This window comes from Platalea leucorodia (genome assembly GCF_965183815.1).
Source record: "Platalea leucorodia genome assembly, chromosome: 5".
Taxonomy (NCBI): Eukaryota; Metazoa; Chordata; class Aves; order Pelecaniformes; family Threskiornithidae; genus Platalea; species Platalea leucorodia.
The window spans coordinates 58,666,141-58,693,543 of record NC_138827.1 but is presented as its reverse complement, the minus strand read 5'-3'; the positions used below and the strand labels follow the sequence as shown (position 1 = coordinate 58,693,543).

General features: G+C 40.3%; 1 protein-coding gene across 15 annotated transcripts in view; it reads left to right on the top strand.

The window, feature by feature from the left end:
• The window catches only part of PCNT (pericentrin), a 103,731-nt gene that overhangs the window by 61,333 nt on the left and 14,995 nt on the right, over window positions 1-27,403 (top strand). For 10 of the 15 annotated variants that reach the window (XM_082313451.1, XM_082313443.1, XM_082313447.1 and 7 more), the window contains 13 exons: window positions 2,915-3,085; window positions 4,490-4,642; window positions 5,275-5,445; window positions 5,713-6,831; window positions 12,451-12,978; window positions 13,915-14,020; window positions 14,469-14,623; window positions 20,501-20,698; window positions 20,975-21,148; window positions 22,361-22,556; window positions 23,244-23,457; window positions 24,187-24,337; window positions 26,041-26,757. In XM_082313451.1, coding sequence (XP_082169577.1) covers window positions 2,915-3,085; window positions 4,490-4,642; window positions 5,275-5,445; window positions 5,713-6,831; window positions 12,451-12,978; window positions 13,915-14,020; window positions 14,469-14,623; window positions 20,501-20,698; window positions 20,975-21,148; window positions 22,361-22,556; window positions 23,244-23,457; window positions 24,187-24,337; window positions 26,041-26,757 — 4,053 coding nt within the window. The remainder of the gene's footprint in view (window positions 1-2,914; window positions 3,086-4,489; window positions 4,643-5,274; window positions 5,446-5,712; window positions 6,832-12,450; window positions 12,979-13,914; window positions 14,021-14,468; window positions 14,624-20,500; window positions 20,699-20,974; window positions 21,149-22,360; window positions 22,557-23,243; window positions 23,458-24,186; window positions 24,338-26,040; window positions 26,758-27,403) is intronic. The other 5 variants (XM_082313442.1, XM_082313444.1, XM_082313445.1 and 2 more) reach the window with 3 other exon arrangements.

The following is a 27,403-nucleotide window of genomic DNA, read 5'->3' as shown; positions in this document are numbered from 1 at the left end:
TGTACAAGAAAGACATTGGCGTACTGGAGCAAGTCTAGCAAAGGACCATCAAGATGGTCAGGGGGCTGGAGCAAATGATTTTCAAGGGGAGGCTGAGAGAACAGGGTGTGTTTAGCTTTGTGGAGATCTTATTGCCTACAACCACATAATATGATGTTATAGAGAAGATGGAGTCAGACTTGGAGGTACACAGTGAAAGGATGCAACAAGGGAAATACCAATTAAATGGTAGGGGGAAATGGTTATGTTGGGCGCAGCCAAGTGTTGAAAAAGGGACTCAGAGTGGCAGTGGTATCTCTGTGACTTGGAGATGTTCAGAATTCAGCTGGCTGAAGCCCTGAACAGAGCCAAGTTGGTTCTGGTTTGAGTCAGAAGTGGGACCAGAGAGCTCTAGAGACGCTTCCCAGCTTAAGCTATTCTGTGATTTTATCCAAACATACAAAAGCTGTGCCCATTAGCTTTCTTGCCTTGGAGTGGATGGAGACTGTGATACTGCTGTTAGCAAGTTGCTCGTCTCTGAAATATTAGCTTTCTGTTAAACAGGCTTTCTTTATCCGTACGATTTCAAAATATTCTTTTAGCTGTCTGAATGTCCCAGGAAATTGGCCTTTCTTAAAAATCCTAAATAAGCCAAATTCAGACTTTTTTTTCTTTTTTTCCAAGAAACTAATTCATCAGCTTTAAACAAGGCTATACTATCCAGTTTGCTAACTGTAGGCATTGTAATAGTTTGCGTTGAAACAATTTTGTGCAGTAAATAAGTGCTAACGGAGCTCTAAGAATGATTGCATGTCACGAACTTTTTCTGCAAAAATACACTTCATGTGAATGATAATTACAGATTTTTATTGTCCCCCAAATTCCAACATAAGAAAAATGTAGGTATTGCAGATAATGGAGACTAGCCCTAATAAGAAATAGGTCTGGAAAGAGTATTTTGAATATGGAATGGTATCTTTTTGTGAAGAATACTGACTAAACTTACAGCTAGCAGATCCATTTATCCTGCTGCCATGTGCATGGAGCAGGTCTTTGTTTTTTCCTGGTCCAATTTCTTTCAGTTTTTCAGATTGTTGATATGTAACATTGACGTTTCTGGTTAGGGTTGTGCTGGAAGGATTGCTCATCCTTTGGCTTGAGGTCTTGAAAATGGGGCTCATTGAGGGAGTCTGCTATCCTATGGTATTTGGTATCAGTGAAAGAAGATACCACATTAGACTACATCTGCATGGGCGTCCAGAAGAAGGTTTTACAGTGCAGGTGCATTACATAAAGCTTTGTCTTTTGCCTGGATTGCCACTTGTTTTTGCTGGGTCACTGTAGCAACCTCAGAACATAGCAACTGGAGAATGCTAGGAGAAACTTAACTCTTGTGTGCAAAGCTGCGCTGATACCATGAGGTACGGCACGCTTGCAGCTCTGCTGTCTAGTAAATGCAGGAACATCTGAGGTAAGGCAGCCCAGTTCTGCAGGAATCTGGATTTGCACATTGTTACTGAAGGTTTTTTGTCAGTGATCAAGATGAACTTTAAAATAGTGCAGGTAACATCTTATTTTTAGTTGATATAGAACAAAAAAAGACTCTGTTGCTTGGGTTTCGTTGTTATGTGTGTCTTTTCATATACAGCAGCAGGACACCTGAGATGCTGGTTAATATCATAGGTTTCTTGTGATGGCAAGAAGTTTTCATTTTTCTCTTCAGGACAAACAAAAGTATTTCTGTGATAGGTGCTTTCCTAACCAAAAAAGTGCGTGTGATGCTGTCATAATTATTACATTTGGTTTTTATCCTGCCAGTGATATTAGGCGTGAATGACACAGCTTTGTACCCTAACTGGCTGTCTCCCCGATAATTTCCTTTCCTCCTGTGTGCTGCGTGTGCCTGGACTGCCCCCAGAGCTGGCCAGAAAGCCAGCAGGGACTGGCTGGGGGCTAGTGGGTGGAAATCGGTTAGCCTATTTAGTGTGGACCTGAACAGTTTTAAATAGTTGCTCTTGGGCATGCTGTTTTGGTACTGCAATACAGTGTTAACTTTGTAATTTATTTTTTATTTTTTAATTGATGCTTGTTTCATTTTAAGCTCAAAAGATGCTGTCCATGTACTCTGGGTCTTAGTTCTTTTTGATTAGAGAAAAGACGGTCAAATTTTACATAGTTTTCTGGCAAATCATATGATGAGTCTAAAATAACCCTTCTGTTAGAGGTATATGTATTGACCTATGGGCAAAGTGTTGTGAACAGCAGAGGCAGTTACTGCCTTAAGTTTCTTGCTCAGCTTTCCTTTATTGTATTAAGTACAGATATGTATGCCTGCTGTTTGGACAACTTCCCAAGTAAAGCTTTTCTCCTTGGACTGACCCAGCAGCTGAGAAAGAGGACCAAAGGAGAAGTTTTTAAATAAATAAATAAAACTATGGTAGCTTGATAGACCACAGATCTGACAGGAACTTAGTGCTGGTGCTTCACATTCTGACTTAACATGTTTTTGTAGTAGGTTTTTGATCTACCCAAAACTCTTCATCTCTTAAATGAAATTAAGTCTCCACCTCTTAAATTTGGCATGGCAAACATATGGTATGGTAATAACTTTGGAAATGGCTACAAGAACAAGATATTTAGGTTATTAAATATATAAAGCGCTGTGTAACTGAGAAAGTATAATATATCAATGAATGATAAATTTTCAGAAGTTGTTAAACATGGGTTAGAAAAAATAAAGGGGTAAAAACTTTAGTGAACTAAAAACATTCAGTTGTTTTGAATTCCTGTTTCTTTATAGGCCATTGGGATTATGTACTTCTTGTACTGGGGTTTGTCAGCAGTGATGAAGTATTTTGGCAGGATTGTTCTGGCTAGGTGGGTATGTATATTGACAACAATTAATTCTAACGTTAAAAAAAATTTTTTTTAACAGGATAAAGAGGCATTGCAACAGCAACAGTACAATAACCTGATTCAGATCTCTGCCCTACAGTCTAAATTGGATGAAGCGAGGCACAGAGTACCAGCAGATGGCAGTTCTGCCCCAGTGCTGAAGGAGCAGTTACAGGCAGAGCAGGAAGCACTTCAGACCAAAGAGAGAGAGGTAAGAGTTTTGGTAGGGTCCTGTAGACTTCCAAGTCACTCACGTAATTGCAGAAACATTTTGTGCAAACTTGTAACTGGGAATTTAAGTAATTCAAAAACTCAGTGACTAATGTTGTAGTAAAAGTGCCTTCTTACCAAGTACTCTCTATGCTTTGGTGTTAACTAACCTTCCTTTTTCTTGCTTTGTTATTTTTTGTCATCCCCCTGTCCATATGTCTCCCCTCCCACTGGAAACTGTTTTGTGATGATTCACGTCAGCTTTGGGACTGGTTGATCAATATCTGTTGTAAACTGATTTTCCTTTCTTTCCAAAGTTGAAGTGGAGCAGAAGGTAGATATTTTATTTTTTTTTACTTAGAGAGTGCGATAATTCCTTTAAGAACAGAAAGGACAATTACCCATAATGGTGTCATCTGACCTTCTCTATTTTGTGAGCCAGAGAATGTTAGCAATGAGTTCTTGTGCCAAGCTAAGCTGAAACGCAGTGTAATTGGTCATATTATTTAGAACTTTTATTGGATTTACACACACAGATATATACACACACACCCCTTGCTGTATGTTTATGTAATATTACATAATTATTATAGTATCTGTAATATGCAAACATACAGTCCAGTTTAGGATGTGCAAAGAAGAAAAACATGGGTGATCCCCCAGTTCATTGTACACCATTGTTTCAAGAGCAGTAAGATAATAAAAACTAATTTCTTACAGATGGAAGTTCCGTGAAGTCTGACTTCAGGAGCCTCTAAGCCTTTTTCATTCTCAAAGCCCCTATACCTAGCTACCTGTTAACGCAAGAGATGGTAAAACCTGTGGGTGGCAAGATCATAGCCTTTCCAAATAGCTCTTTGCTGTCAAGCTTTCAAACAGCTACAGAGAAATGTGTAGTTATTGACTCTCTTAAGGGTTGAAGGAGTCAATGCTCTTTTGATTGCTGTGTTACTGGGATTAGCACTGCGGTCCTAATTCCTATCTTCTAGGAGGAGGAAAATGGTGATTATGTTAACTGCTTGTGATTACATTAGACATTAAATGCTAACGTCTTCTATTGTTATGTCAAATAACATCAGTGGTCAAGGCTTGATTATTCAGAACATAGATTAACATATATTTTATAAGCAGTTAGATTTTTTTTTTCTTTTTTCTTTTTAAAGAAGATGGAGAACCACCTTTGCAGTAATTTGGTTTCACAGCTGAGGAGCTGGAACACTAGCTTCTTACTCTCTTTTTATGCCTCACGTATTTTATTAATGCAAACTAATTAGAGAGAGTTTAAATCATAGAATTTGCTGAAGTTACTTGCTCTCAGTAAGTAAGGCGATGAATGAAGTTCTATCTTTCCTGCTTAAATAAGAGGACCTAATTGAGAGAACTATGCATTTTCTTCTTTTCTTAGATTGCAAGCTTGTTAGACCAACTAGAACAATATAAAGATAATTTGATCAGTAAAAATGAGGAGATACTGCAGCTGAACTTGCAGTTAGAGATGCAAAAAAACCTTAGCACTTCCAGCATCAGCCAGCTTCAGTTAGAGAACACACACTTGAAGGTAGGTTTTCTTAGCTTTAGTGTGTACCAGCTAAAACTTCAGAGACCTCCTTTCTTGAGTGTTGTGGTCTTCATCTTCTGATGTTATAAACAGATACTTAGTTTGGTCCTCTTGTCAAGGGAATATTGTAGTACTGTTACAAGTACTGCAATACTAATAATGCTGGTTATCATGGAACACACACCCCCCACCCCCCCCAATACTCTAGATTCATGCTTACGGCATTATCTTCTGCAGTCATTTGATTTAAATAAAAAACTTAACTTTTTTTCTAGCCTTGACAGATTATGAACTACAGTGTTGTCATTTATTAAACACTACACAGTTTTCTGTACATTCCTGACCTGTACAGTCATAATAAATGTTACAAATTAGAAAACTGGTTGGTTGTCAGTCTGGCAAGTAGAGAGTTCATCTTTTACCTTGAAAATTGAGAAATGTTGTGGCAATCTAATCCAGTGGTACAAATCTAAACAATTTAGCTGTAGCTGTGTTCTTGTAGTTGTGTTCTCCTTACTTTAACATTATAGTAAGGAGGAGAATGTTTAAATAAAGCCCTTAGTTCTGTTCTGCCATTAGGCTGGGAGAGAAAGTAAGTCCTTTCTAATGAGGTTGCTGTTTTTTCTGATCAGGAGGATCTAACAAAACTTCATGTGAAGCAAAATCAAGACTTGGGTATCAGTGATTCCTCAGCTTTGTCATTCCCACAAGCACTGCTTAAAGAAAAGAATCAAGAAATTGATCACTTGAATGAGCAGATCAAGAGGCTCCAGCATGAGCTAGAAAATACTCTGGAGAATAAAGTAAGAGTACTTACTATATGTTCATTGCTTGATTTTGAGGGAAGCAAGGTATACAGAGTCTTATTGTAAATGAAATCTATTTGATAATTCTCTTAGCAAAGTACAGAGTATTCTGAGTGCCTACCAGCTGAAGTGTGCAGTACTTCCTGCTGTTAAATGTGTGACTTAATGCCTGTGTGATTCAGAAGAAAAATGTAATTTAAACTTTACGTGCAATAGTAATTCTGCCTACGTACAGTAATATTCAGACCTTATCTTTTGGCTCAGGTTGTGGAAGACCAAAAAGCTGAAATTGAAGAACTCAGATCACTTGTTGAGCACCTTCGTGGTGACCAGGAAAGGCTGCATAAGGACAAAGATGAGGAGGTAGAGCAACTCCATGGAGTAATTGAAAAGCTTCAAAAAGAGCTGGCACAATTTGGACCAGTATGTCATGAAGTTAGTGACAACCAAGACGATCTCTATCAACTTGCATTGGGAAAGCCAATGGAAAACCTTCAGAATGAGTTGAAGAAGGGACTGGTAGATTGTCAGGGTGATATTGATCCAAACAGAAGAAACGCATTGCTACTCTCCAAAGTGAGAGAACTTCAGGAGGAACTAGAGCTTGTCTCAACTGCTAGAGAAGCTCTGCAGCAGCAACTGGAAGAGAAGGAATTGCGGTTCAAAATGGAAGTGGAAATTTTGGAGAAAAAATGCCAAAAATTACCAGAGTCGTCAGAGCAGCACATTGCAGAGCTGACCTCTCTGAGAATACGGTATGATGCACTTCAGGAAGAGTACAGCCTTTTCCGAACTCATTTTTCTCAGAGAGAGGTTGAAGCAAGGATGATGGCTTCTCGCATTCAAGAACTTGAAGATACTGTGAGAGAAAGGGAAGCAAATATTCTAGAGAAAGATATGCAAGTGAAGACAATGGCAGATCAAAGAGAAGCTGATAGAAGCAAGTTGCAGTACTTAACAAAAAAGGCAGCAGAGCTTCAAACGGAGTTGGAAAAGAGAGATGCAAGTGAGGCTCAAGATGTTTATAGTCTTCAGTTAGAAGTTTCTAGACTTGGCTTGCAGGTGCAAGCACTGAATCAGAAAGAAGTAGCTTATCAGAGAGAAATCAATGAACTGCAGGGTAGCACTGCAAAACTGAAAGATCAAATTGAGGCATATGTGAAAGCGCTTGAAGGCTTACAATTGGAAAGAGGTGAACTTATTTCACAGTTGGAGTCGTACAAGCCAAAGGAGCAATGTGGTCATGAAGAGACTAACTTTCTCAAGCCATTTTGCCAGAGAGAAAGAAAAGGCGATGCCCTTAAAAGAATGAAGGAATTGGAAGAACTGGAAGCAAATGTTGATCAGTCGTTTGCAGTACTGGCTTCCCCTACTGATAAACTGGTATGTGATTTGTTTTTTAATAGTAGTATTTGTTTTTTAAAATAATCCAATTTTATGTGTCATATAAAGCCCTATAGTTTATCCTTTTCAGTGCTGTAAGAAAGGGTGAAGATGAATACTGTGACATAAAAATGGCTGTGGTGAGTCACTTGAAGGGTCTGTCTTATCTTTGTGTAGTTTCTCCAGCAGTGGCTAGAGGTAGATGCCTGGAAGGTCTAAGAACAGGACAAGGATGCATGGAAACCCAATCCAGTCAGTTTTTCTGAGCTGGATATGGTTTTGGGCATGGATCCTAAGGTATGTATTGGCTGTAGGTGGCAGGGTGTTGGCAGTGGGAGAGCTGCAGGGGGGCCTCTATGAGAAAAGGCCAGGGCTGCTCTGTGCTGTGCACAGCTGGTTCCACCACAGGACACAGCTGAGCCCATCAGCCATGTGCATGGCACCACTGCAAAAACATATTTAAAAATGGGCAAAACACTGCACAGCGAGTGGGGGGGGTGTGTGGGGGGGGAAGTGTGAGAAACAGCCCATGGAAGAGACTATGCTGGAGCAGATATCCACACTGGGGGGGAGGAGGTAGAGGAGTTTGGAATGGAGTGAAATTGAGCCTGAGGAGAAAGGGTGGGGTGGGGGGCTGTTTCAGTGTTTGTTTCTTGCCATCCAACTCTATTTTTAATGGCAATAAATTAAATACACTTTCGTCAAGACTGTTTTGCTTATGAGAGTAGTTAGTAGGTGATATCCCTGTCTTTATCTTCACCCATGAGCTCTTTCCATCTTTTTTCCCCTTGATCTGTTGAGGAGGGAGAGTAAATGAGTGGCTGAGTGGGAATCTGGCAGCCACCCAAGGTCAACCCACCACAAGCTACTAGGACTGTGTTTGCCATGCTTTATGGCTGTCTTGGAGAACTACTTGAAAATACTTTGTCATGTATCATATTTTTTTAGTAATCATAATTTACTGTGACTCTTTCTCACATGTACTCTGAATCTTTTCTAGAACCAGATAACCTAATGTGAACTTTTATTAAATTACTTGGTTTTGGAAAGCAGTAGGGCCCAGATGACTTGTTTTTCAGAGAGCTGTAGTTGTCTGTCGTATACCAACTTACTGTCTTTTAAGGCTGGCTTACAGAGATGATACAAGTTAGTAAGAGGGCCTAATGCAAAGAGTTTCTGAGTGCATGGGAAAGGAAAAACGTTAGGTGTCATGTTTATGTGGATTTTGAGGGTCCTGATTGGCAGTATGATATGGGTATAAAAATTGAAGGTATTCAAGACTTATACTGTACTACTTGCCCCTTTGTGGTGGGATGGGAAGATGGCTTTTCAGCACGAGGTGGAAATGATGGTTTGTAGGTAGAATTATTGGATTTCCAAGTTAGGCAAAATAACTGAGCTTTAATATTGGTATCACTAATGGTAAAAACCTACTTGCAGATTTATCGTCATGTTACAGAATGTTTCATATTACTTTGCCATTTCACTTCATAGCCCAGAAATCACAACAGGATGCAGTTCTTTGTTTCTAAAACATACTCAGGAATAACAGCTGCTTTTCATTAGGCTTTCATCTGTTATCTTTGAGCTACACTGATGTATTTAGGATGTATCTTCTTTAAATTATACTTGAATGCCATCTCACCTTATTTAAATGATAGGATAATTACTATGTAAAATCACTTATGTTTATTTTTTAAGCAGAAATGAAGAGTGTAGCTATGCAAAATGTGTGATCCTTACTGTTTGTATTTTTAGTTGCTTTGAAGTTCTAGTTTGGGTCAGTGCCATTTGCCTAGGTGATAGTGTACATTCAGGGTCTGTCTCAGAAATCCCTCAGGAAAAGGCATCAGGTGGAAATAGCATTGAATGACTTATGCAGAATGATGTGCATCACACCATTGAATGTATGTATACAAGGCAGCATCAGAGCTTAGCCACCCGACTTCCAGTGTAGTGATCTACTGGACCATGTTGCTTACACAGATAATGATTGTTAGATCCCTGTTTAAAGAACATAAATAACTGCCAGAACCAAATACACTATGTACCAGATTTATTGGCTGTGTTTTTTTATCTGTCTCTATAGGTTTCTTTGAAGTTGTAATAGCCACTTAGTAGTAGCAGTAACTCATGAAGATCAGTTATCAGCTTTCTGGTGGAAATCACATGCAGCAACACTGTCTTTCTCTTGTCCAGAATAAGAGTACAGCTGCTTCATCTCAGCTTAGTAATGATTATCTGTTATAAGTTTACATTACCAGAATATGCTGTGTGAGTTCCAGCCAACTGCATTACTTATGCTGTTTGTCAGGTAAAATACATACATGGTGTGAGGTGCATGCACAACTTTAAAATCATAGTTACTGTAGATACTATTTGAGAATGTATGAGAAAATAGACAATCTGTATGAATACGGAAATGGCTCACGTAAAAAATATTTTTCCTTTGAACACAATGCAGGGAGAGTTAAAGGCTACAAACACTTCACAAAATGAAAATAATTTAATTGTAAAGATGGCATCTTATAAAGAAGAACTTAATTCTGAATTAGGTTCAGCAAAAAAGGAGTTAGGATTCAGTGAAGAGAGAACTGGCAAAATTTTGAAGGATATAAAGGTATGCTGGAATTCTGGGGGCAGTTATATGATTTAAAAATCACTTTCAAGTAGAAACATTCTGAAACGTTTAAGTTCGTGTATATATGTCAATATATGTATTTCCATGTTTAAGTGCTACAAGTTTTAAAGTAAGCTAAGGAGGTAGGATCATCAAAGTTGGAGAATATATTGAGTCAAAGTAAGCAAACTACCGTGTCTTCAAGCATTCATTACAACGGACCTTTTCCTATGGATCTGGCTCATCCTAGTATAAGGAAAAGTACAATATTTGGTTTAGAGTATCAACTATCTGAGCAAGATGATGACCATAAGCCTGAGATTAGAGAAGGGGAAAAATAACAATATTTGGGTACTTATGTTCTAGTATGGATTAGCTAAATGCCATTATACAGAACATCTTCAGAGAAACAGAAATGACGGCTGCTTGGCGTACAAGACAGAAAACCCACTTCAGATTAAGCAGCTCTTTACTTAACCCTGAATAGCAAATGAGAGTTGGCTCAAATTGTTAACACTGAAGAGCCTTTGTGTAATAGTGAACATAACACAAACACAACATTCTTAGAGGAGCAAAGAAAACTCCTACAGTTATTCTTGGGTTCAAATGTGGGAACAATGTGAAAATGAGGAAATGTATTAAAATGAAAGCTGGAGGAGCAGCTAAAAGGGTAAAGTACTTGCAGCTAGTACTAGGCTTAGAACAGGCTAGGACTCATCAGCCAAGATGGATGAGTAACACAAAAGAATTAAGGTGACGGTTTAAAATGAGAGAGAGAGAACAATTCACTGTATCTTACAATGTAAGAGGTATGGAGGATGAAATGAAATTTGCATGGTGGCAGGTTTAAAATAAACTAAAAGAAGTATCTTTTTCAAATAGTGCATCATTTAGACTCTTGGCCACAGTATCTAAGATGTCAAGAGTAATTTTATCTTAAAATTACTTAGATGAAGCTATTGAAGGAAAAATCAACCAAGAACTGTCAAACAGAAAGATGTTGACTGCATATGTGGCCTGGGATCTGTAAACCTTGGATTGCAGGGAGTTGGGCAGGCATTCTTGGGAAGGTACTACTTTGCAAGGACAAAGCAAAGCTTTGCTGTCTGACAGCGTTCCTTTGCAGAAAGATTGTTCTAGTCCTGTTAAACCTTCCTCAGGACGATGACAGTAAAACAGAGAGGGAATCACAGAACCAGGGATCCAAAAAATTCCTGATTTGAAGAGAGGAGAGAAGTCGGGATGGAGGGTGGGGGCAGGAAGCAGCAAGAAGGGAAAACAGACCCTCTTAAAGCAGTGTATTGGCCAGCTTGAGAGGGGGCTTTGAGAGGATTCAGTGCATGGGGCACTGAAGATTAAAAATGTGGAGAGAGTAAGGCAGTTAGACCTTCTGCACAAGTGGTGGAGGCATTAGAAGAGAAGCTGCAGCTTGGCATGCTCAATATATGTTCTGGAGTCTCCCTTCTACCACAGAAGAGGCACAGCCTTTGCCGTGAGCACACCTGTGCCTACTTTTCCCTTAGGAGTTTCTATATTAATGACATCAGTAAGCCCTGGAATTACAGCAAGTTGGCCTTAGGGTTCCTTAATCACTTGGTGATGGCAAGTCCTACCACACTGGATCCCTGAGGTTATAAGGATGAGGGTAAAGGTATTTTAATGATGCGGTTCAGAGATGTTCCATTTGGATGTCAGCCTCCAGATGAAGTAACAGGTTTAGAGGCTAAAAGACAGGAAGAAGGTTTGACTTCTTGACTTCTGGAGCAAGCAGTGGGACTTCCTGGAGCAATGGCTCTGCAACAGCAGCCTTCCCATGGTGTCTATGGCACACCTGCTTGTTGAAAAGAGCATTAAGGTCATAGAAAAAGAACAATAACTTCAACAGGCCTTGGGAAGGGAAGAAAGCTCTTTATATAGAAATGCTGACTAAATGAGAGCCCTTGTAGCAAGGAGGCAGGGATTTATCTGCATACTCCATGGCACAGTATTGACATTATTCAGATGTCTCTGCAGTTTGAAGGTGGAAGTCTAGCCTTGGCCTGGTCAGTGACCATGCCCTCACACTATGGGAAAGATGCTGGAACGGTTCTGTGGCCATTCAGATACCCAAGCGCTCAGGCTGGAAAATAGCTAGTTATGTGCAAGGATTGCAAGAACTGGGGAAGATGGACACCTGTTGTGTCCATGCTAGCTGTTTCCCTGTTGGCCTCTGTCAGAGATGGTGGCTGAGTAGAAAGACTTCGGTCTGACCTAGTGTGTCTGTCTTTATGGAGTCAGAGTTTGAGAAATGGTCTGCAGTGTTGCTGATCAACAGAGACCTAAGTTTGTTGTTTGATGCTTGGAAAAATAAAAAAATGGGTAGAGTACCCTGTGGGAACAGGATGCCAAAAGGTAAAAAAATGGCCTTACCAAAATTTAGGCTATAGCATGTTGGTATGTATGGCTGCTGTGTGTCTCACATGATGGGACATCTGAATCCATGTTGCTCTTCCCTTCAGTGACTAGAAGTAGATGGTCAACAGTTTCTCCTGCATTGAAATGGCAGGCATAGGAAACGTCTGTAGACTTCTTAACCAATTTTTTTTTCTGGTCCCCTGGGTCAGGAATTAAGCCTTAAGATAGTTCAGGAGATTTGTCCAGTTAGGAAAGCAACAGGTTTTATTTTGTATTTATTTGAAAGTAGGAAGATTATCTGCACAGCTACAAGGAATGCCGTTGTTTCCTGATTGATACAAAAGTCAGCTCTGCAGAAATACATTTGCTTATTGTACAGACTTTACTTTTTTTTTTTTCTTCCTATTGATGATATACTTGTCAAAAAGCCTGATTAGCTGGCATATAAAATATACTAAACTGTTGAATCATTTTTACATAAAACCTGGGGATGATAATAGATATGAATACTAAATTTGAGCAGATCTTTTTAAATGCATGTTTTTCAGTTTGTAAAATCATATTTAAATTCCATTAAACAAGTAATATGTGTTATTTCATTGTAGGAAAAAGATGAAGTTATGTTTGACTTGATGACTCACAATATAAATCCAGAAACTGAGATTAAGCAATCACAAGAAGATATCTTGACTCAGGAATTGGATGCAATCAAGAACTCTGAAGAGGAGGAAGACTTGAAAAAGCATTGCCAGCAAATGTTGGAAATTCATCAAACTCCTGATTCTCCAAAACACAATTTGAACATAGGCAAAGACACTTCGAAAGACTTCCAAAATTTTATTGCAGGTATGGCTTCATGGGGCTCGCCTGAGATTGTGAGAAAGCAAGATATAAGCACGGAACTTCAACCAGTGCTTCATCTGACACCCTTCTCGGAAGTTGAAAGCACAGATTTTGGAATGATGCACACCAGGTCATCCATGCAAGAAGATAATTTTGTATTGCTGGGATATTCTAACCTGTATGAAAATGGCAGTGAGGAAGCAGCAGTGGGAGTAGATAGGAAATCTCCCACTTTCTCTGAAAGTACCTACTCTGTGGATGATGACCAAGATATGGAGAAGATGATTTTAGTAAGTGAGATTTCATGTCTGATTTAATTCTAATTAAACAAGACTGCTCAGCTCTGTTCCCCTCGGATCATTGTTGGGCCATTGGCTCCAAGTAGTAGAAACTTATACACTGAGAGGAGTAGGTCCAGTAACATTCTGGATGTACAATTGTTCGTTCCTCTTTCACTGTCGGATAGTGGAGCAAATTCTGGCCTGTATTAAAACACTGTTTACCACTGCTTCTGATAATTGAAAACAGTCTTCCAAAACCTAAAATTAATCAATAAGCTGCTTGCAGCAGGCTTTGCATCCTGCATATCTACATGTTGTTAATGTGGTGTCAGTAAAAAAATATGAGTATTGCTCTTGTGTTCTCAGAAGATTTGTTGAGAGGACTCTTCAAATCCTGGTACTTCTGCAGTGATGCTACATGGAAGTAACTGACAAATTTGTGATAATACTTCATGTGCAATTAATTGAGCTAAAACCTGTAAAACTTTTTTGCTACCATGGTACTCAATTTATTGTAACAGTTCTCCATGTACGAATATCTGTTGTTGAGTGTTAGAAGAGACTGTTTCAAAACTGGAGAATAGGGCTTTTTCTTTTTAATGGAAATATTTTATATATTTGTGTCTGTATCATTTCACAGGAAGATAAAGTCTGTACTTCAGAAAATGGATCTTCGGTTGTATGGTTTTGTGCCTTGCTCTTGAAGGGCAATTCATTATCAATACATGTCTATTTCTTAAGACTATTGAAAGGGAGAAAAAAAATGAGATGGAATGGGTTCCAAAGAGCACCAATGTTGCATTCATCGTGATATTTGCTGTCTATAACACTATGATCAAGTAGGCATTTGCTAAAAATCTGCACTAGTAACAAAGTTATTATAAATGCAGAAAACTCTACAGATGGATTCAGAAAACTAAATTAATGTGAAAAATTATTTCCAAGCAGATGAGAGAAGCTGATAATCTAACTTTAACCCCTTCTGATTCACAAGATGATGTAAGATCAAGAGCATCTTCCATAGATGCAATGAGCAATGGATATGGCAGCAGTAAGTTTAACTTTCTTTGTAGATTCCTTTTACCTTTTGTTAATTTCAGTATAGAAATATTATGTTTCCTCTTTCTCCCATTTTCTTTTACTGTAGATCTTTTATTTGAAAGCTATGCCTTTGTCAAGTGGTTAAAGACTTGTATTTGTGTCAGTGTATTTGTGCTAGTGGAAGTCTGCTTTTACCTTTTGATCTTTACATACTGAAAAGGAGGCATGGGGTTTTAGTGAGTCCTGACTTAACTACACCACTTTCTCTGGTGCTAAAGGCAACTTACAACCTTTTTACTTAAATTAAGTTAGTTGAGATCTCAACCAACTAACTTCATCCAACACTGCATTCATACTAGCAGCAGAAATCACGGTTATTTTGCAAGTGGTTATGCTGGTTTCAAGTTCTTTTCCCCTGTGTAACACTTGTGGGGGTGGGGGGCTGTCTCTTTCTTCAGATACCAGCTCAAATTTGGCAGCTAAACTAAAGCAGGAGCTACAAACATCAGACCACCTAGATGCTAGTTTCATGGCTTATCTGCAGTATTGTGGAATGCTTCCAGATATTATGGAATCAATGAGAGAAAAGGAAATACTTTCACCACAGCTGAAGGTAATGTATGATTAATATAAACATACAAGAAAATCAAAACTGAAACAGTGAAAATGAAATGTTAATGTAAAATAGAATTAGCTGCTGCCTTTACACTGTAAACTGCTCTGTAATGGTTTAAACTTCAAGTTGATTGTGGTTTTTCAGTTGTTTTTGCATCTTGTGACACTTTTACTGACATTTGTCTTGCTTGTGCTTGTTAGAATTTAAGAAGTTTTGCTAGGACAGCACTGGTGGTGTTCCAAAAGGTGGCAGTACAAGGACTGACTGATCTGATTTATGGGTTTGTATTGGAGGCTTTACAGAAAGCTGTTTTGTAAGTAAGCATAGATAGCTGACATCATGCTCCCCTGCCTATTTTTCCTATTCCTATGTGATGGAGAGCTGTGGGAACACCACTACAAAGTGTGGAGGAATCTTTTGAGTCAGTTCAAGGACCATGAAGAATATACAGAAGACTGAGCAGTGATTGGTTACTCTAATCAGTAAGGCAAGTTTAAGAAAGTGTATGCCTGGGACTCTGGTTTGGTGCTGTAGGTGAAAAAGCTGTCAGCCATTCCAGGAACTCCAGCTGATGAAAGGGGTAAATTCAATGCTCCAAGTCATGTCATCTGTGAGGCTGGTGAGAAGTGGGTAAGTGCAGCAGGCTACAAGGAGTCTTCAAATACTTGAAGAAACTTGAGTAGTAAGAAACTAGAAGATTCACACTTCCTAGAAAGTGAATGCTGCCTCCTAAAATGTTTAGCAGATTATTTCAGCTTGCTCAGCAAAATGAAGGAAGATCTGTGCAGTGAAGGAAGGCTGTGCAAGGGGAAGGTAAGCCTGAGTTCAAACTCAAGCTGACTGACACAAGCGACTCACAACATGAAGGAGACTGGACCTTTATCTCTGCTTGGGGCAGGAGGAAGAACCTTCCGCCATCCTCTGATGTGCCCCGTCATAAGAGACATGATGCTCTGGGGATGGAGAATGAAGACCACATAGAGTAACTGACATGATCCAGGAAAAGCCAACCATGCAAAGTTGATGCAACCACCCACTTGCATTAGATCCAGTGCCACCGTAAAAGCATGTAAAGTATTAGTAATTGGAGACTCCTTACTGAGAGGCACTGAAGCACCCATATGCCATCCAGACAATTTCCTTAGAGAAGTTTGCTGCCTACCAGGAGCTTGAATTTGTGACATCACTGAGAGCCTGGTGAACACTACAGATTATCATCTGCTCCTGTTGTTCCATGTAGGGTCTAACAATACTGTAAAAAGGCAACTTGGAACCATCAAAAGAGACTGTATTGTCCCTCGGATCAATGTTAAAAGGATTGGGAGTGCGTTGGTATTCTCCTCTGTCCTCCCAGTCAGAGGAAGGGGTCCAGGACTGAGGACACAAATAGGTGAATGCCTGGCTATGTAGCTGGTGCTATACTCAAGGTTTTGGTTTCTATGATCATGGATCTACCTTTAAGAAGCTGGGTCTGTTGGGAGCTGATGAGATTCACCTGACCAAGTGGGACGAGTATCTTCACCAATACACTGGCCAAACCTATAAGGAGAGCTTTAAATTAGACTTAGTGGGAGATGGGGATGGAGTTTTGAGCAACAGAGAAGAGCCAGGGGCGGCTGATGTGTTAGGAACCAACAGGGAAACACCTATGAAATGCCTCAAAGGAACTGGGGCTTGTTCCTCCAAAAAGGTGACACAGTCAACAGCCCAAGTGAAATGCCTCTGTACCAATGCACGTAGCATGAGTAACAAACAGGAGGAGTTGGAAGTAACTGTGCAGCTAGAAAGCTATGATCTAATTGCTATCACTGAAACTTGGTGGGACAAATTACGTGATTGGAGTGATGCAATCAATGTCTATAAACTGTTCAGAAGAGAGCAGGCAAGGAAGAAGAGTCAGTGGGGTTTCTCTCTATGTACAAAAAAAAAAAAAAAAAGAGACTGATTGTACAGAGCTCTCTTTGAAAAACAGAGTAGAGTCACAACCCTGAATTTTAGGAGAGCAAGCTTTCAGTTGTTTAAGGAATTTGTGGATGGGAGTCCCTGGGAAACTTCCCTTAGTGATAAAGGAGCAGAACAGAGCTGACAGCTATTTAAGGACACCTTTCTTATAGCACCAGAGGTTTTGATTCCCATGTTTAGGAAATCAGGCAAGGAAGGCATGAGGCAAGCATGGCTGAGTAAAGACCCCCTGGTCAAACTGAAGTGTATGAAGGAAATACACAGGCAGTGGAACCAGGGGTATGTAACCTGGGAAGAATATAGGGACGCTACCTGGATGTGTAGGGGTGGGATCAGGAAAGCTGAGGTACAGTCGGAGGGGAATTTGGCAAGGAATGTGAGGAAGAATAATAAGAAGGGCTTCTACAACAAGTACATCGGACAGAAAAGGAAGATGAAAGAAAACACGTATCTACACACACACATATGATAAATAAGACAGGAGAACTAGTGACAACTGACAAGGCTGAGGTACTCAATGACTTTTTTTGCTAAGTTTTCACTGGCAATCACTCTTCTCACATCTTAAGTCCCTGAACCTCAAGACAGGGAATGGAGGAATGAAGTCCTTCCCATCGTAAGAGAAGATAAGGTTCAAGACCACCTGAGGAACCTGAACATACACAAGTCCATGGGACCCAAAGAGATGGATCCCAGGGTCCTGAGGGAATTGGCAGATATAGTTGCTAAGCCACTCTCCATCATTTTTGAAAAGTCATGGCAGTCGGATGAAGTCCCCAGTGACTGGAGAAAAGGGGAACATCACACCCATTTTTTTAAAAAAGTAATAAGGAGGACCCTGGGAACTACTGACCTTTCAATGTCACCTCAGTGCCCAGTAAGATCATGAAACAGATTCTCCTGGAACTTATATTGAAGCATATTGAACACAGGAAGGTGATTAGATACAGCCAACATGGCTTCACCAAGGGGAAATCATGCCTGACTAATCAGGTGACCGTGTACAATGGAGCAACTGTATCGGTGGACAAGGGGAAGATCAAGTGATGTCATCTACCTGGGCTTCTGTAAGGCCTTTGATATGGTCCCCCACAACATTCTTGCCTCTGAATTGAAAAGATATGGATTTGATGGATGGACTGCTAGATGGATAAGGAATTGGCTGGATGGCCGTGTCCAAAGAGTTACAGTCAACAGCTTGATATCCAAGTGGAAACCAGTAATGAGGAATGTTCCTCAAGGATCTGGGACCAAAACTATTTAATATCTTCATTAATGACATAGACAGTGGGATTGAGTGCAGCCTCAGCAAGTTTGTGGATGACACAAGCTGAGTGGTGCAGTTGATTCACTTGAGGGAAGGGATGCCATCCAGAGGGACCTGGACAGGCTGGAGGAATGGGCCCATGTGAACCTCCTGAAGTTCAACAAGGCCAAGTGCAAGGTCCTGCACCTGGGCAGGGGCAGTCCCCAATATCAGTAGACTGGAGGATGAATGGATTGAGAGCAGCCCTGCAGAGAAGGACTTGGGGATACCGGTGGATGAAAAACTGGACATGAGACAGCACTGTGTGCTCGCACACATAAAAAGAAGTGTGGCCAGCAGGTTGAGGGAGGTGATTCTCCCCCTCTACTCTGCTCTTGTGAGACCCCCACATCCAGCTCTGGGGTCCCCAGCACAAAACAGACATGGACCTGTTGGTGTGGGTCCAGAGGAGGGCCACAAAAATTATCAGAGGGCTGGAACATCTCTCCTGTGGAGAGAGGCTGAGAGAGTTGAAGTTGTTCAGCATGGGGAAGAGAAGGCTCTGGGGAGACTTTCTTGCGGCCTTTCAATATATAAAAGAGGCTTATAAGAAAGATGGAGAGGGGCTTTTTACCAGGGTCTATAGTGACAGGAGAAGGAGCAACAGTTTTAAACTGAAAGAGAGTAGATTTAGATTGGACATAAGTAAGACATTCTTTATGATGAGGGTGGTGAGACACTGGAACAGGTTGCCTAGAGAAGCCGTGCATGCCCCATCCCTGGAAGTGTTCAAGATTAGGTTGGACGAGGCTTTGAGCTACCTGATGTAATGAAAGATGTCCCCATGCCCATGGCAGGGGTGTTGGACTAGATGATCTTTAAAGGTCCCTTGCAACCCAAACCATTCTATGATGCTGTATCTAAAAAATTTACAGTTCTCAAAGAGCATAATTTCACAGACTTCATGGAAGAGGTGAATTTTATTTTATCTTAAGAAACAGAATTTTTTTTATTTCATTTCTTTTGTCAATCATCAATCTAGACTTTACTGGCTGTAAGATCTTAGTGCATATTCCAGTACTGAATGTTTAGTTTGAACACTTTTGTGTGCATCTGTTCTTAATGTTTACTAAAGGTTTTCATCGTTTAGCATTGATTCTTGAAGTAATCACTATTTTGATTCTGGTGACAGAAAAGCAACTCAAGTTGGTTCAAAAGTGTTAAGTCATTCAAAAAAGTGCAAAGAAAGAATATCAAGAATTTAACAACAACAATACAGAGTACTTTTCTTTAAGTGAGTAGTAATGAGGAACAGCTCCACATCAAGGATGGGATATTTCTGATGAGATGTATGTAGAAAAAGACTTAAATCTCCAGTGACCTTCCTTGAAAAGAGACCAGGAAACATCTGTTCATGATGTAATAGTTTGTGAACAGGGAATTTATTTAAAAGAGATTATTTTGCCTCACAATGTCAGAGGAAACAATTTCCGTTGTGTAAATTATTAAGACTGATTATTTTGGGAGATGTTATTTGTGCATAATCTGCTAAATTAAGTCAAGGTTGTCTAAATATGCAATTCAGTTTTCTGGCATCAGTGGGGTTTAGTAACATGGCTTCAGACTTGACAGATTTTAATTTATTCCCAGGAAAGTGAGCTAAATAGTTCAGAAACAACAACGATAAAGTACAGTCTTTTGACTTAATTGCATATTAGCGTGTTGATGTACACAGCAATAAGATGCGCTGGCCAAGGCTGCCATTTGTACTTTTACGTTGTGAATACAGTATTTAAGAATACAGGGGCTACTGTATTCTTACATACTGACCTCAGTTGTTGGGAGATAAAAATTCTCTTGTAACTGTTGGCTCACTTTATATATGTATGTGTGCGTACGTGTGTTCTTAGTTTGTTAAGCATAACAAGTAGCAGGGCAGACCTGCGTGCCTTTATCTTTATCACAGCCTTGGACAGCCTTATTTTTGTTGTCTAGTTGTTGTGGTTTAACCCCAGCCAGCAACTAAGCACTATGCAGCCTTTTACTCGCTCCCCTCCGGTGGGATGGGGAAGAGAATCGGAAGGGTAAAAGTGAGAAAACTCGTGGGTTGAGATAAAGGCAGTTAAACAGGTAAAGCAAAAGCCGCGCACACAAGCAAAGCAAAGCAAGGAATTCATTCGTTACTTCCCATCGCCAGGCAGGTGTTCAGCCATCCTCAGGAAAGCAGAGCTCCGTCACGCGTAAAAGTTACTTGGGAAGGCAAACGCCATCACTCTGAACGTCTCCTCCCCCTTCCTTCTTCTTCCCCCAGCTTATATACTGAGCATGATGTCATATGGTATGGAATAGCCCTTTGGCCAGTCTGGGTCATCTGTCCTAGCTATGCTCCCTCCCAGCTTCTTAGGCACCTGGCAGAGCACAAGAAGCTGAAAAGTCCTTGACTACTGTAAGCACTACTTAGCAACAACTAAAACATCCGTGTATTATCAACATAATTCTCATCCTAAATCCAAAACACAGCACTATACCACCTACTAAGAAGAAAATTTACTCTATCTCAGCTGAAACCAGGACACTAGTGCTATCCCATCCTACTCTTACACTGTCAGGATGCTGATGCCTATTTCCTAACATTCTGCATGTTTGTGTTTTTTTCTTCTTCTCAGACTGTGCTGAAGATGGTATGTGAGGAGAGCTGCAAAATATTGGCTTTGTCAGAACGTCCCTTTAGTTTTAGGGAGCTTAAAGATGTTCATCAGACCAGAGCGGTGATGGAGGGATGGCAGAAGGAGGGCTTAGCCTTGCTGGATGCTATACAGTCGCTGAAAGATTACCTTAGCAAGGTGGCAGATAGAGGAGACAAGGTATGACAATAAAAATATCCTTTAAAGCAAGGTAACCAGTTTTTTATATACATAGAAACGTATATTGTTATGTAATTAGTGTACGTGCAGTATTTGTATGAGGAGCAAGGGACTCTTTCCTTTCTGAGATTTGAACAGGCCTTTTTGAGATTTAAACACCTTTGGTCTGCTTAAATTAACAGATAGGTATACTCTTACACAGTAATGATATGAAAGACAGTGCGTTAGAGATTGAGAGATGCTTTTTTTTTTTTTTTTTTAATTATTTTTTAACAGGAACATTCAGGTATTGCTGCTGACTGGAGAGGAGAACTTCTGCAAGCAGTACAGAGCGTGTTTGAGAAGGAGAGAAATGTGTTGCAAATTGACTTGAAGTCTCACTTCTCCAATCCTGGGTCTGGTGATGAAGGTTCATTAGTGGAAAAACTGGAGTATATCATGAAACAACAAGTAAGAAAACCTCTTAGTGTTATGCTCATGAATCACTTCCTCTATTCCCCTGTATTTTTTTAATGGTTTTTACATTTTTATTACTTCCGTTGTTAAATCTTATCTTGTGCATTAATCCAGATTGTGTGGGATCAGTAGGCTTTCATAGTCTATGACTTCATACCATTTTTCTCAAACTCTGTATATTGTGTTACAAAACCTGTTATTTTAGCTGGCATCCAGAAAGATTGTGATAGTGAGAAGGAAATATTTGATGAAAAGAGACAAGAGGAAGGATTCCATCTAGAGCTTTACAGACTTCTCTTGTGTCGTGGTTTAACCCCAGCCAGCAACTAAGCACCACACAGCCGCTCGCTCACTCCCCCCGGTGGGATGGGGGAGAGAATCGGAAGAGTAAAAGTGAGAAAACCCATGGGTTGAGATAAAGACAGTTTAATAGGGAAAGCAAAAGCCGCGCGTACAAGCAAAGCAAAGCAAGGAATTCATTCACTACTTCCCAGCGGCAGGCAGGTGTTCAGCCATCCCCAGGAAAGCAGGGCTCCATCACGCGTAACGGTTACTTGGGAAGACAAACGCCATCACTCCAAACGTCCCCCCCTTCCTTCTTCTTCCCCCAGCTTATATACTGAGCATGATGTCATATGGTATGGAATAGCTCTTTGGCCAGTCTGGGTCAGCTGTCCTAGCTATGCTCCCTCCCAGCTTCTTATGCACCTGGCAGAGCACAAGAAGCTAAAAAGTCCTTGACTAGTGTAAACTCTACTCAGCAAGAACCAAAACATCAGTGTCTTATCAACATTATTCTCATCCTAAATCCAAAACACAGCACTCTACCAGCTACTAAGAAGAAAATTAACTCTATCCCAGCTGAAACCAGGACATCTTGCAAAGGGTATATATTGAGCTAACTCTGTATCTCTGTTTGGGAGTTTTTTGCTGATACTATCTAGTTTTTAGGTTCAGACCGGATGGTTTGTAGTAACTGTTATGTATAAACTATTATTAGTAACTCTTATTCTATTTGGAAGCTCGGGAAGTGGGGTTTTTCTTTGTTACTTAATGTTAACATTTTGCATTAATATGAAGCATGAATTTAGTTATTTGAAGTTGCCTCTGTATAAAACCTGTACTGCAAGGGTTTCTCTAGGGTTTATCCTTGTAGAAAATACGGGAATAGTCTTGTAGATTTAATAGGACTTGGTTCGTTTTCAGGAGGAACAGAGGCAGATGGTTGTAGAGCACCTTTTCTCCTCAGACCGGAATAGCCTGCTCTCTGAAATACAGGACCTCCGAGCTCAGCTACGCATTACGCATCTTCAGAATCAGGAGAAGCTACAGCAGCTACAGGAAACCCTTACCAATGCAGAAGATCATGGGAGCAAACAAGAACACCACCTTCGGAAGAAAGGTAGTAATCGCCAAGTTCTTGTTATCTGGTCTTCTATGTCAGTTCTTTCCTTTTTTGCCTAGAAGATAAAAGGAAAAAAGAGATTGTTTTGCAAAGAAGCAGCTGCTGTACAATTCTTCAGTTTTACTAATGCACTCAGGTTTCCTGTGATTTTAGCAGAGGAAAGAATTCTTCTTTCTAATATTAGTAGTTAAGAAAAATATGTGAAAAGCAAAGAGAAGATTTAAAATAACCCAAAACAATAGAACTGAAGGATGACTGTTAAATAGTGTATACGTGTAGAAAACCCATCAAGGATAGTAAAATACCCTTGTTGGTTTTCAGGAAATTCTTATTATTTATGTTTGCTAGTAAATGGATGGGTTTGCTTCATGAGGTTTAGAATCCATTAGTAACAGGTTAATGACAGTATACCACAGTAGCTCTCGTAGTCTCACCCAGCTTTCATGTTCTTCTTGCTTTGTCTGGTTCACTAGCAGCAGAGCTGTAGTATGCATGTGCCTCTTTCTGCTGATTCATATCATGTTTGAAAAGAAAGAAATTCTCCAGACCAGAATACTTTGATACAGCTGATTTTTTCGTTTGTTTGTTTGTTCCCCCCCCCCCCCCCCCGTTTGAACCAGTGTAACTGATAACATTGTCAAGTTCTCTGTAATACAAATAACTGTTAATATTTTCTTATCCTAGTTGAATTATTAGAATATAAGCTTCAGCAGGAAAAATCTATCATAAGTGACTTGCACAGCACCCTGTCTGAGGAGCAGAAGAGAGCCTCTGAAACATGTAATCTCTTGAATCAAGAAAAAGTAGCCCTGAAATCAGAGCTTTATGAAAGTAAGCAAGAGAATGAAAGGCTGCAGAAATCCCTAGAAGAGCTTCAGAGGGAAATAAACCAGTTACGGTGAGAAGTAGATTTATTCATTTATTTTATTTTATTTATCAACAGGTCTGAAAAAGCTTTATACTCATTGGATCCACAAATGGCTTAGCACTTGGAAACACAAGGAGGAAAACTAACTTCTCTCACTTTTCATGGATATATTTATTTTTCTTTACTAACTGCTTAAATTTATTTATTCTTCAATTCAAATTTTTATGTTTACTTTTTCTGTAGCCTTGACTGAGAAGGTTGTGAAAGAAGTTCATGTTGTATGGGTGTATTAGAAGTGAACAGACTAGATCCCTGTGTCCCTGATGTACCCCACTACTCCAGCTTTTGTCTTAGTCTTCTGGTTGGTATTTCTGTTCGCCTGTCATCTTGTGTATGGTTTGTTTGTTTGTTTTTTTTCCTCCACTCCACCCCCACTCCTCCCCTTTTTCCTAGCGCATGTGATTGTTTTTCTTTTCTTTCACAGGACAACAGTTTTGCTCTGCCAGGATAGATAACTTCTCCTTACCTCTTAATTGTTACTAAATAAAGCAATTCTAGCTTTGTATGGAGGCAAATGTTTTCAGCTGCTAAATAGCTGTGACTGGAAAACTGACCCTCTTTAGAAAGAGCAGAGATCATCTTAAAGAAACAGGGCAATAGACCAACTCACACAAAGAAACCCAAAATGTCTTGCTTGAGTTGCTGGTGAAGGGTGTTCTGTTCTGAACATAGATAGAAGTGTCGTTTTCAACTTTGCAGTTTTGAATTGGAAAAAAAAGAAAAGGATTTGACAGCGGCACTTGAAGACTTGCAGACTGAACACCTGAAGGAAACAGAGCTACGAGGTTTGTTTGAGGAAGAACAGCTTCAGCATAAGAAAGCAGAAGATGAAAAGACAAAGGCCTTGGAGGTAATGCCCTACATCTCAGTGCTTCAGTTCACCTCCCTTGGTGCGTGAACTTAACTAACAGGTTATTTTTGCAGTCTTTTTCATGTCCAATGTTTTTTGTTTAATAACTGTTTGAAAAAAACACCAAACCTTTACTGAATGTGCATAGCATTTATTTTGTTTCCACAGAAACACAAAGCTTTCAGTTACCTGCCTTAATTCCACATGCAGAAATAAGCAAAAGTTGCATGCTTGTCCTGCGCGCCCTTGCCCCCCCACTCCCCCCCAGTATCTCTTCTTGGTGATTTTGGAGCCTTACGCTCTCACATTCTTGGGACCAGTTTTGTACTGCCCCTTGCTGTGTAGGGAGATCCAGAGTCTACAATTGTGTAGCTGCATCCTTTATTCCAGAGCAAACGTGCCATGAGGATGTGATGTGTATGATCAACTGAGGTTATAAAGAAAACCACCCAATGATACATATGCTTGGCAGAAAGTAAGTGGACCCTTTCCAATATAACACATATTTTTGGAGGTTAACTAAAGTCTTTTTTGTTCCCTTTCTAAATTGAACAGAAAACAAATGAACAGCTTTTTCTCTGACACTGTGATAGCAATGACTCAGTTCTTGTAAAAGGCCTACAGTGACTGGAAAAGGAAGATTTAACATAAACCTTTTTTTTAAACTTAAAAACCAAAACCAAACTCTATCGGATAACTCCAAAACAATCCTAGTTAAGTGCCCTAAGTGAGGAAGCACAATTCTGACTTTGTTTCCTTGAAGTCTGGCCTCTCCCATCATCTTTCTGGTAGATGTTTAGGTTTGTGGGTGATTTTTGTTTGTTGGGATTTTTGTTACTACTTGCATGGTAGGACATGGTGCTAACATCCTCCATCTTCAAAAAGACTGCTCATGCAGGGAAGGCAGGGACCATCTTAGCAAAGGCAAAGAGAAAGTGCATTGCCCAAGGTGTAGTTGTGCAACAGATTAAATCATTCACAGTTCACATTGCTGCAGCCTTGCATTCCCAAATCCTCCCTTGAAGCTGTACTACAGAAAGCTGATGCCACTTAGCATCTGACCTGGCTTTCTACAAGATCAGAGGAGAGGTGATGCTGGCTTTGGGGTAGGGCAGACTCCCCTGCTAGGACAACAGCAATGCTAGCTCCGACTGTCTGCAGGCACCCTGGGACTGCCCCTTCAGTTGCTCCCTTTCCTTCTGAAGAAAGGCTGGCTCCCAAAATGGACGTACGGATGGATTACTTTTATCAGTCTGTACTGTGTGCTTTAAATAGATGGGCTGTAAAATCCAGAGGTTTTACATCTACTCTTACTGCTTAGATTTTTGGTTCTTTTTACATCAACATGGGTTATTTCTGCTTCAGATGTCACTTATTAAGGTGACTGGGTGATGTAAAGAATAGTGATTTCCTAATGAGGGTCCTACTAATTAAAGAAAAAAAAAATGTACTGGAAGATATTTTAACATTACAGTCTTTGGTTTTGTTACTTGTTGTCATGTTGCTAACATGCATACTTCTGGCACTTGTAATTAGAAAATTAAACTTGGAATTTTAAATTAAACTTTTTAATTTACTCCTCTAGTTCAGTCTTGAATTTCTTCCTGGATAGAACAGGAGGTTGAAAATTGCCAAATGCCTTCCTGCCCTACAAATGAGTGTTTGTGCTGGACTATTAATATGTGCTTCCCCCTTTTGAACAGGAGCTGCAGGCTGCCTTGGAGTTGCAATCAGTGCAGAATAGCCAGCTGGCCGTATCCTTAGAGCACGAGCAGACGATAAATGATAATCTCCGCAAGGAACTTCAGATTGAGCACTCCCGCTGTGAAGCGTTGCTGTCCCAGGAACAGAGCAAACTGTCAGAGCTACAGAGAAATTTGGATGCTGAGAAAAATCGTTCATTGGAGCTCCTGAATTCCTTGAATCATGAACGTGTTTTGACAGAACAGTTGAGCATGAGAGTGAAAGAAGGCACTTCTTGTCAGCACAGGGAGTCGCTGCTGGAACAAGCCTTTGTTCAAGAGCTCCAAGCCCAGCTCAAAGAAGAGAGGTCCCGAACTATGGAGCTAGCTGCTATTATTGAGAAAACACACCAGAAGGCCATTCGTTCCAAGAGGCAGCTGGAGGCCGAAGTACAGATGTGCTGCGAAGAAACCCAGAAGGAGAGAGAGGTCAGTGACAAATTGCGAGCTACGCTGGAATCTCTTCAGGATCAAAAGCAAGAGGTAATCCGTTCCTTAGAGGCCCAGAAGGAGAGAGAGGCGAAGCTGAAAGCTGACTGGGAACAACTGCAGTCGCTCTTCAAGATGATGAAAGAGCAAGATAAAAACAAGAAAGAGGAGAGAGAGAGAGAGCGGAGACAGCAGCAACAAATAGAGCTAGAGAAACAGAAGGACTGGCAGAGAGATCAAGAGAGACTGGTGAGAATGCCTCTGCAAGTCTTGCCTTATATTGAAATGGCCACAGACTCGGATTTAACCTTGTAGATGGTGTTCTTTAATTGAAATGTTTCCTTCCCTTAAACAAAGCATTCTTAAAAAATGCGTTAGATGAGCTCTTTTCCTGCATTTCTCACATACAGCTGTTTTCAGGGTTTTGTGTCTGGGTTTATTGTTGACAGAAGTTGATCTTACATCTTTGCCTATATGCTGGGAATTGCCGGTTGTTAACAGATTAAGAATATGGCTTAGACACAGAACGGAACCAAACTAGGTTTCATGTCATTGCCCATATTTTGAGCTAGGCTCCTAATTATGGTTTGCAACAGTACCAATGTCACCATTCTTGTTTCTCAGCTCCTTCACTTTCATTAGAGGAGGAGGGACGTTTTGCAGGCTCTTGGGAGACTTTGTCTGTCACCATGTCTGGAAATGGATGGAGAAAATGCCCACTCCGGAGTCATTAAATGGCTTCCTGGTGGCCCTGGAAGGCAGTACTGTAAGCCTTCCCCTAAAATTGGTCTGTGAGTTAAGGAACGCTGAGATGGATATGCTAGTTAGGTGTGATGCTTTTACTTGCAGTCTGTGTGTGTGTGTGTGTGTGTAAAAAACAAAACCAAAAATCACT